This window comes from Microcebus murinus, chromosome 23 (assembly GCF_040939455.1).
Source record: "Microcebus murinus isolate Inina chromosome 23, M.murinus_Inina_mat1.0, whole genome shotgun sequence".
NCBI lineage: Eukaryota > Metazoa > Chordata > Mammalia > Primates > Cheirogaleidae > Microcebus > Microcebus murinus.
This window is the reverse complement of record NC_134126.1, coordinates 34,240,439-34,251,117: the sequence shown is the minus strand read 5'-3', so window position 1 is coordinate 34,251,117 and position 10,679 is coordinate 34,240,439. Positions and strand designations below refer to the sequence as shown.

General features: G+C 47.2%; 1 protein-coding gene across 1 annotated transcript; it reads left to right on the top strand.

The window, feature by feature from the left end:
- Nucleotides 1-4,396: 4,396 nt before the first annotated feature.
- On the top strand, nt 4,397-10,265 carry C23H1orf53 (chromosome 23 C1orf53 homolog). The gene is made up of 3 exons (XM_012744349.2): nt 4,397-4,781; nt 8,335-8,436; nt 9,674-10,265. The coding sequence occupies exons 1-3, from the start codon at nt 4,518-4,520 to the stop codon at nt 9,743-9,745; spliced, it is 438 nt and encodes a 145-aa protein (XP_012599803.2). The 5' UTR covers nt 4,397-4,517; the 3' UTR covers nt 9,746-10,265.
- The last annotated feature ends 414 nt before the right edge of the window (nt 10,266-10,679 follow it).

Below are 10,679 nucleotides of genomic sequence, written 5' to 3'. Positions count from 1 at the left end.
GAGCAGCAGTGGGCTGAGACTTGCCGCAGTACTCTTGAGGAAAGAACATTCAGGGAAGAAGAGGAGGCAGAAGTGCCCTTTAAAAAGTCAGAGAAAGAATAATCATGAAAAAGCAAATTTTAAGAATTCGGGGTCTAAGAAGTCAAGAGAATAGCTCTGATGGGCAGATGACCGACCACCTTAATGGCAAGTGTGGTTTTAGGTATGTACCGTGTAAGCGCACTGGAGTTAGCAATCACGCCATCCCTGTAGCTTTAGGTTGGCATTGGGCCTAGAAGCCAGACTAGCGTTCATTAAGGAATGACTGTGAGAGTGGATGGAAAGAGGAAATGGCTGGACCTCGTATTACACAGCCCATCTACTCTGGTCCAAGACAACAAAAACAAAGTGGAGAGACGAGGGCCAAACGCAGCTGTGCGACTCTGGTGCAGTGGCATCCACTGTGAAGTCAGCGGACATTTGCTGGGCTTGCAAATAGGCATGGTTGTAATTCCCAAAAGAATTTTCTAAGACCAGCTCTGTGAAACTAAGTGTGCCATTGGATGTCCGATTAAATGGGAAAAAGATTCCCTACAGGCAACCCGAGGGGCATGTAACATTTGCTCTCAATCATAGGAATTGATAGTGAAAATGCACTCTGCATGGAGCATGACATGTCACAACACACCATTCGGCTACTTGAAAAACATCAAATACATAAGTAAATCAGTGTCCAAAAGCACCTGTGCAAAACAGGCAGCGTGTGGACAAATCTGTGGGTAGCTCTGTGGCTCCAGCACTCATTTGTTCACTTACAGCTCAAAACATTTGTAATTCAGGTGTTATCATTTCAAGGGTTTAGATCAGATCATTTGATAATGTATGCAACTGTCTTGTCTGTCAGTAGAACAGCCCAATGTTATTTAATAAATATAGTAAGATTTCAGATTTAGTATCTTTCAGTTAGTGTTTAAAAAATGTTTATTTGCAACAATACATATTTATAAATATGCAACATTATATACAGAAATTTTTAAATTTCAAATTTCATTTTTGTTCAGTAGGTAGGAATATGTATTTGAGAATGAAGAACTGATGACCATTTATCCATTTGAAAAGTCATTAGTCATGATTCACCATGCACCATGGTACTTATTACAAAAGCACAAGATAGACTGTGGAGGTACGAAATTGAATGTTCCCTATTGTCTTCTTTATATGTTGGGAAAGCAATGCAAAAATTTACTAGATATAAAAAGCTAACATGACACAAATCATTGTGGGAGATCAAAGGAAGGACTTCTAGAGGGGACAGAGGAACAATAAAAAAGTTTTAAAAGATAAACATTAAAATAGTAAATACTAAAAGGATTTAGTGGACTTGCTGAGTTTATTTTGCTTTTGAAAGTCACATTGTAGTGGTCGTTTAATTGTGCCCCAGCATTAACAGAAGCCATTTTCAGCCCTAGGTTTGACTCGGCTGCCCATAAGCAGACGGGCCCTGATTGGCTTAAGTATAACCTATACTCCTAACAACTGGCTCAGAAACGGACACATGATGAAGATACGACTGTTAGGAATTCCAGGAGGGAAAAGGGCTTCTCTTATCATGGAGCTTCATAACAAGAGTCTTTCATTTTACCTGGACAAAAATGATATGGAAACCCTAGGAGCTATTTGCAGCCATCCTTCACCAATGAGAAAAGAACCTGCCTGAGAAGAAAATTTGCCCTGACAAGAAAAAGAGAGAGCCCTGAATCAAGTCATGTTTCATGGTTATATGAGCAAACAAATTACTTTTCTTATAACTGGATTGAGTTGTATGATCTATATCTTGCAACCTAGAGAGCCCCGACATACCCACCAGGTATTAGTCCTAACAAAACTAATAAAAGTTAATGTAAATGAACTCTAGGGGAAAGTGTCTCTCTGAACTCCCTCACCCCCAACATAACAAGCATGTTCAGTATCAACATAAAGATCCCAGATGATGGGAAAGATTATAAAATATATCCAATATCATGTTACACATAGAGTTCTGGCACAAGACAACTCTTTCTAAAGCAAATCTAGATGTAAACGCTTTGTAAATAAAGAACTTTACCATTCTTAGGCAGGACTTAGTGCCTTACTTGCATACAATTTCATCTACTGTGCATACAGAGAATCCGAGAAGAAATGAACACACACTAGAATAAGCTACCAGTAATGCCCTGAGGAGGCTTTTTAGAGCAAGAGACATACTGAAAGTTACGTGGTGTGCAAGGACTCTGACTCTCAAGTATGAAGATCAAATGAAAACTGAAGGGGCAGATAATCTATTCAATGTCTAAATGATATTATAATTAAATTACCAAGTATCTGAAAATTATTAGTATTGAGATACTTTCTCATCTTTTAATTATACAGATTTCCAACTTTGATTATATTTTGAAGATATATGTGTAAGAATGAACACACTGAGTAACATGTGAAAAGTACAACAGAGCTTTCTCAGCCTACATGCCTGAAGGCCTGACTCACCCAGATGATTTTTAGACCTGGGAATGGAGGATATAGGGGGGAAAAGGCTCTGGTTAATTCAGTAATTTGCCTTACCAAATAATCTGAAAGCCATTTTTGTATCTTTTTGTAATTACTGCTTTTAAATTTTGAAATAATTATAAATTTGCAAAGAGTTGCAAATATAGTACAGAGAGGTTCTATCTACCCCTTATTGAGCTGCTCCCAATGCTTACATCTCACATGCTTATAATGTGAAAACCAGGAATTTGACATTGAAACAAGGTATGTATAGCTCTATGGTTCCTAATTACATGCAAATTTTCTGTAAATAACAATGTCAAGATATGGAATTACTCCATTACCACAAAGATCTCCCTTGTTCAACCTCCTTATAGTCATTCCCACCCTCTCATCCCCACCGAAACAAAAGTTTCTGGTAACAATACTCTTCCTAGATATGATGGCTCTATTTATTTTCTATTTAAATCTGGTCTAAGCTATTTCATTTCTGTAAAATGCTGTTCCTATCCTTTGACTTGATGCCATGGCTTATTAGTATGTCCCGATCCTCCATTTCAAAAACAGTACAACAAATCTGAACCTCCAAACTTATTTCCTTTGTTTGAGATTTGGGGTTGGGGGCAGGCTGACCTGTGCTGAATTCTCTTTTCTAATCATAGTTGTCCATTTTCCGTGATCTTAAGTTTGGTCCCACCCTTCCATTGCTTTCCCCAGGGACCCCCTTTTAGCCTTCTAGGCTTTAAAGTCTTTTCTCACACGACTGAGCAGTCGTCTTACTTCTTACTCCAACACAGAGGAAACTGACCTGCAAAATACGATTCCAATTTATTAATTTACTAACATTTATAATAAACTAACAAAGCTGTTTAAATCAGCTCCTACTAAGATTTTAAAAAATGAAAATATGATTATGGGGTTGCACAGTAAACACAAATACCAAAAAAAGGCATGCAACAGATGGCGCATGATGGTTTAGTCATCCTTCTCCTGTACAACTTCTAAAAAAATTAAGAGACAGGCTCTTGCTAATGTTCTCCAGGCTGGTCTCGAACTCCAGGCCTCAAGGGATCCTCCTGCCTAGGCCTTCAAAAGTGCCAGGTATTACAGGCGCGAGACAGCCGCACCCAGCCTCTCCTGTGTAATGTCAGAGTCCACATTTGCCTTTTCTAAAAGATCGATTCCCGCCCTCAGCTCTTCAATACTGCAGAGCACTGACAAAATCGCTACTCCTCAACCCTCCTTTCTAGAAACCCACGCTGGGAGTGGGGAGTGGTGTGCTAACTGAACACCTGAAATTTGCTCTGATTTTTTCACAATTCAGGTTTATGGGGGGTGACCAGGATAACTTCCACCCACCAGGCGGGAAATGCAAGTTCAGCTTGCATTTTGCAGACACTCAGCCGCATGGACGCACTGCCTTTCCTCACTCGGGATTGACCGCGACTTCACTTTCCGGCCTCGCTCGGGGACGGGCCAAAGCACCGGCCACCGAGGCCCCCCGTGCACGACGGGGACACACGCGCCCCACGCGGGGGGACAGACCGGGGCTTCCCGTCGCTTCCTGGGACCCCAACGGTTGTGGCGCCTGTGCTGAGTCCTCCTAAGTCTAGCCTGACGTGACAAAAAACGTCCAGCTTCCGTCTCAGGGAAAAAATAAAACTAAAGAAGATGAAGAATAACTTAGAATGTAGGTCCGGAGAGGAGGAGATAACAGCACGCTCGTCCCCACCCCGGCGGCTCGTCAGAGCCTCCGCCGCCGCCTCAGAAGTCCCTTCATCCCCGCGGCGGGCCAGGCGGCGGGGCCGCGGGCCCCTCATGAACCGCAGGTCCCCGCGGTGCGGAGCCGCCAGCGACGGGGCAGCCACGTCCCCGGCCCTGCTCTCTCCGCCCCGCGGCGGCCGCATCCCCGGCCGCTCTCTCCTCCTCAACGTCGCCGCGTCCCCGGCCGCCCTCTCGCCCCCGCCGCCCGCCGGGCCCCAGCGCCGCGCCCCGCCCCCACCCGCCGGCGCGGCATGGCGGCCAGGCACATCCGGGCGCTGCGCGGCGCCGCGCTCGTGAGGCGACCCCCCGCCGTCCCGCCGCCAAGGCCCCCGCGGGCCGGAGCGCGGCTCCCACAGCAGCGCGGCTTCACCCTCTGCTGCACGCCCGAGGGGGACGGCGGCCGCTCCGCGCCCGGCGAGCAGGGCAGGCCCGAAGGAGCGGCGGCGCGCCCGGCCGGCGAGGAGTTAACGGCGGCGGAGCGGCGCATCGCGGAGCTGCACGCGGCGGCCTGCGCGGTGAGACGCCCCGCCCCTCGCCCCGCCCACCCCGCGCCGGGTGCGCCTGCGCGCCGCAGCTCGGGGGCGGGGGAAGGGGAGGCCGCCCGCTGAGGGGAAGCTGAGCGAGCGCGGCGACGCCGCGGGCCTGTGACGCGCGGGGACGCCGCTGCCCGCTCCGGCGCTTTCGCTGGGAAGCTGGCGGCAGTGTCGCGTCCCGGACAGAGTTTGTTGTCAGTAGTTGTAGTTGTCTCGAGTATGAGCGTGCCTTGTTTTCCTGTCAGCAGTCAGCGTCCGAGCTCAACCCTGGCGCCGCCGGGGACCCCCTGCCGCTCTTTTGTGTGTGTATGTGTGTGTGCACGTGTATGTGTGTGCACCGTGTGGGCGCGCGCGTGTGTGTGTGCGTCTGCGTGCACTGGAGTGTGTGCGCGCTTGCGTGTATACGTGTACGTGTGTGCACGCGCGCGAGGAAGGGCGTGTAAGGAATTCATGGAGAAGGTGAAGGAACTAAGTCGCAGGAACAACGCGTCGTGCTTATCTGTGTGATCGGTGGAACACTTGTATGTCCACGTGTGTGCATGTGCACGTGTGTATAAGCACGTTGTGCTTATCGGTGTGATCAGGGGAGCACTTGTATGTGCACGCCTGTGTGAGACCAGTACTTACGACGTGACTTCAGCCAAAGGCATAGAAAGGAAACCCTGAAGGTCGCCTGAGGCGGACTTTCTTCCCTGACACGGGTGGGCCCTGAGGACCCGCCGTCGCCCTGTGCTGAGACGGAGGTCACCGAGGAGATGGCCAGCAGGCAGCTTTGACTGCGGTTGTTTATGCTCTTCTGTTAAAATAGCGTGTGTGATTTGTTCTCCACGTCACCACACACATCTGGTGGCCTGAGTGAAAAGCTTCACTCTTTTAGAGCCAACGCCAGGGGTTCAGTCAGCCTGTGACAGGAAGAGTGTGTCCTCACCAGGGACCCCACACCTGTGTCGTCAGCGCGGGCGTCTCAGGCTGAGTGACCTACATGTGTGTCGTCAGGGTTAGTGTTACAGGCCGAGTGACCCACATGTGTGTCGTCAGGGTTAGTGTCACAGGCCGAGTGACCCACATGTGTGTCGTCAGGGTTAGTGTCACAGGCCGAGTGACCCACATGTGTGTCGTCAGGGTTGGTGTCACAGGCCGAGTGACCCACACCTGTGTCATCAGGGTCAGCGTCTCAGGCCGAGTGACCCACACCTGTGTTGTCAGGGTCAGCGTCTCAGGCCGAGTGACCCAGATCTGTGTCAGGGTCAGCGTCTCAGGCCAAGTGACCCACACCTGTGTTGTCAGGGTTAGTGTCAGGCCGAGTGACCCAGCCCTGTGTCGTCAGGGTCGGCGTCTCAAGCTGAGTGACCCACACCTGTGTCGTCAGGGTCGGCGTCACGGGCCGAGTGACCCACACCCGTGTCGTCAGGGTTAGTGTCACGGGCCGAGTGACCCACACCCGTGTCGTCAGGGTTAGTGTCACGGGCCGAGTGACCCACACCCGTGTCGTCAGGGTTAGTGTCACAGGCCGAGGGACCCACACCCGTGTCGTCAGGGTTAGTGTCACAGGCCCAGGGACCCACACCCGTGTCGTCAGTGCAGGTGTCACAGGCCGAGGGACCCACACCCGTGTCGTCAGGGTTAGTGTCACAGGCCGAGGGACCCACACCCGTGTCGTCAGTGCAGGTGTCACAGGCCGAGGGACCCACACCCGTGTCGTCAGGGTTAGTGTCACAGGCCGAGGGACCCACACCCGTGTCGTCAGTGCAGGTGTCACAGGCCGAGTGACGGGCCGGGGACCGTGAACAGCCCCACGACGCGCTCGCTTCGCTTTTCCCACAACTCAGGGCCCCGCAAGGGTCCTCCTCGCGGTCCGCGGCGGTCCGCTCCTACCTCTCCCGGTCCTGGTGCGCGTCCCCGGGCGTCGCGCCGTCCCGCCCCGCCGTCGGCGCCCCTGCCGCGTCTGTGTCTGTGGTCGCCGTGACGCGAGGCTCCGTCGCCCAGGACGGAGCGGTCCCTGCGGCGGCCGCGCGCTCGCTCGGCGGCGCTCAGCTCGGTCCGCGCGGGGGCGGGAGCGCATGCGCATGCGCGGGAGCGACCTCGTGGGCTCCAGGTCGTCGCCCTCAGAAGACTCCAGAAGCTGTGACAAGTGAGAAGAAGGCTGCTCCAGAGTCCCGTGTGTGTGTGTGTGTGTGTGTGTGTGCGCGCGTGTGCGTGTGCGTGTGTGTGTGTGTGTGTGTGTGTGTGTCTGTTTTTCTTCAAATTTCCAAACATAGGCTTTGTAAATAAAAGAAATGAAGTCTTGGCAGTAGGTCATTGAAAGGAAGTGTTTGGAGATCCCAGTTTCATGGGATCTGTCTGCTTTTTGGTCCCAAAGGACTTAGGAGGTCCTGAGACCACCAGCCTGGGGACTTGCCTGGCCGGGTTTCTGCAGCCCTGCTTGCCCCTGAGTGCCTGGAAGGCCCTGGAGTGAAGCTAGACTTGGACCCTATCTGTCCCGCTGCTGCACGCTGTATTCACAAAACATATTTATTTGTTTGAAAGCCTCAACCAGAATAAAATATTCAGCTATAAAATAAGACGCTGAAGAAGCTGTCCGTGGTTCACAGGAAAATGGTTCAGAGGACACAGGCAAGTGTCAGGTGTGTTTTAATGAAAAGGCTTCCTGCAAGAGCGACCCACTGAGTTACTGCCTGGTAAAAGGGTCACACCCCGAGCCCATGGAAAAGTTCCTCTGCAAAATGTAAAGGCTAATAAGTAACACCCAGAGGACCCAAATCCACAGAAGACGTTGTTGTTTACTTTTACCTTCACACGAAGTACTTGAGGCACTTTCTAAAATCAGGTTTGAATGTAGGGTATGCTTCCTGGACACTTGAAAAAGTGTATAGTAAAATTTGCTTTTGATTAAACTTGTGAAAGCAGTGAGTGTTAATATGTTCAAACAATACTTTGGTTTTGCCTAAAAATACAACTAGTAACACTCTGGGGGAAGAAAAAAAGAGAAAATATTGTAAAACATGTGACTGAGTAACACATCATGAAGGTAAAGAAAAGTGTTCAATACTAGCAAAGGTAATACTTTTCTATAAGGACTGTTGGTTTTGATTAGCACCTTTCCTGTAAGTTTAAATCATTATCCACATATTTTAAGCACTGAAATTGCAACTGCAACTTCTGAGCGAAAGTTCATTTTCAGCCTCTTAAGCTCTTAAAATCATTTAAATCACCTGTTATTAAGCTTGTTACCTAGGAAGCAAATGAAAAATGCTGGAGCAGTGGCTACATAGCAGAGGCATAGAGAGGTTCTTGTTTTTCCATCAACTTCTCATTTTCCTCAAACTATATTTTCTCCTTATGTCACATAAGGTTGGATTGTGTATGATGTCGGAATGCATTCAGTCTTTAATTGTAAGTGCCATTAAAATTGCTGGGAAGAAGTTTAATATTGTTTTTTAATTTTTTTTTTGCAGTATTTTACGAGTAGACATTATGGGGAGGAGATATGATGAATGTTGAGATTAATGAATTGTTTTATTTTATTGCGCTCCAGGCTGGCCAGCTAAACTACGTGGACCCAGCTACTGGCTTCGTGGTGCTCACAGAAGTCGCACACTTGCAGAGAGGGGAGTGCTGTGGTTCTGCCTGCAGACACGTGAGTGGCAATTCTGGAATTATGGCAGCAGCTTTCGGTGCTTCTGTAACTTCGTAAATACCTGTTATTTGAACAGTTCAAATAAAAGAGCCAAAGAGAGACCTGGAGTGCACTTTTCACAAGCTACTTTTTAGCCCAGGACAATGAAGTTCTTAGTACCAACACAGGGCCTTTAAAGTTGATGGAATTTTGTAAGGTTTCACCGAGGAGCTTCGGTTCCTTGAAAGGCTGTGATTTGAAATTCATGGGAGCTCTTTATTGCAAGGAAACTTTTTCATGAGGTTTCGCCCAAGTTGTGTTCACTAGGCAAGTACCGAGAGGGCAGGAAAAGAAATCTAGAATGTTGCAAGCTAGATCCCAGAAAACACTTCATGTTTGTTAGCTAAATAAACAGGAACTGGCCCAGCACTGAGAGATTGAGAGGTGGGTTTCCTTCACATGATAATGCTTTTTTTCTTTTTTTTTTTTCCTTTCCCTCCCTTCCTTCTTCCTTTCCACCCCTAACCCCTTTTCTCTCTCTCTCTCTCTCTCTCTCTCTCTCTCTCTCTGTGTTTAAAATAACTGTGAAACTAGATTTCCCCAAATTTAGTGTTGTGCAGTTCCTAAAATGTTTATTTCAATGGATACATCTCTATGTTCACTGATTAAGATGAACTAACTACTCCTTTCCTAATTTGAGCAAAGAATGAACAGGAATAGGTGCTACACTGTTACCTTTAAAAGACATAGTAATAAGATAAATTGTCACAGGGTTGAGATTAATAAAGAGATAACCTGTGTTTACAGAACACTTTGTATGTTTGAGTGCAAGAAGGTGTTTTTCCTTTAACTGGCCTACTTTATAATTAAAGCATAGACACTAAATGTACGTATTAATTATAGCCAGTATTGAAAAATTAAACCTTCCCTTTTATGTATGGTCCTCTGCCCTTAGTGGATTCTAATCAAATGCATAAGAGCTTTGTGTACATTGAGGACCTGAGGATTTTCTAAGAGTGGGGTTTTGAAGTAAAATTCTTAAAGTTGGAAGGATGAATTTAGGAAATGGTTCTTGGACCCTAATTAGGACCATTTGCCTGAGGTTGCCAATATTCTCCTCTTAGTCTAGGGGACCCTGTAGATCAAATGATCTATGTAACATTGTTAGTAGTTTCTTTTTTTCATTATGAGAAGTGTACTTTTTCAAGGTGATTGGTAAATAATTCAATAATAATTTGTTTTATTTTTTTTTCTGCAGTGTCCATATGGTCAAGTCAATGTTAAAGATCCATCTAAAAAGAAGCAATTCAACTCATATTTTTATGTTTGACAACAATTTCATCTCTCTTCTTTGTCTAGTTGAACTTGTACTTTTAAAAAAGTAAAGTCCTAATCGAGAATTGCTTTCTGTGCTGTTAGTATTTGAACACTAGTTTAATCTTAAATGCATATATTAAAAGAACATCAATAAAATGAAAAATCTAGCAAATGTTTATGTGTTTCTAAAATGGCACATTGGCAGTTATTTTCCTTTCTTTTTGCTTCATTATCAGACACATATGTTGGAGAAAGAAAATAATGATTGTTCCATTAAATAGTAGCAATCGGGTCACTTTAGTAGCTTTTGGTCTTTCTTAGTCTCAGTTCCCCACCGTTTTCTCATCAGTGTTAGCAATCCAAGGAAGGTTGCTGGCAAATAGGAAAGAGTTTGAATACATTCTTCATTTTATTTATATCTTAGGCTATAAGGAGATTAATATAATATATCGTGCACCATCTGAGGACCCAAGAACTGCCATCCTGCATCAAGAAATGCTCTCATCTTCCATCTGTTCTTTCAATAAAATCTTTAAATCATTTTGACTTGGGGGTCAGTCTGTTAAAGATGTGTCGCTTATACCATTCTTTCTTCTCTCCCCCCACCCTTCCCTCCTCCATTGCTTTTGGCACTTGCTAGGCGAATCTGTTTTTGAATGTTTTATTAGCTTTACACCCATTCTATTCTCTGCGGGTCTTGTCCCTGGGTGTCCGACTCCAAGCTGAGTCGGGAGCTCACGAGGACTCCTCTTTCCATACCTTCTCTGCTTCCCTGTGGGGACAGCAGCCCCCAGGAAGCTCTTTTCTAGCCCGTGGTGGCTGTTCAGTAAACCGAGGCTGCTGCCCCTTTGGAAGGCAGGCTTTGCCCAGAGCTGACTCTCAGCATTTCCCCCCTGGTGAAATCGGAATGGTTCTTCGACATCTCAGGGGCCTGCTTCGGGCTCTGC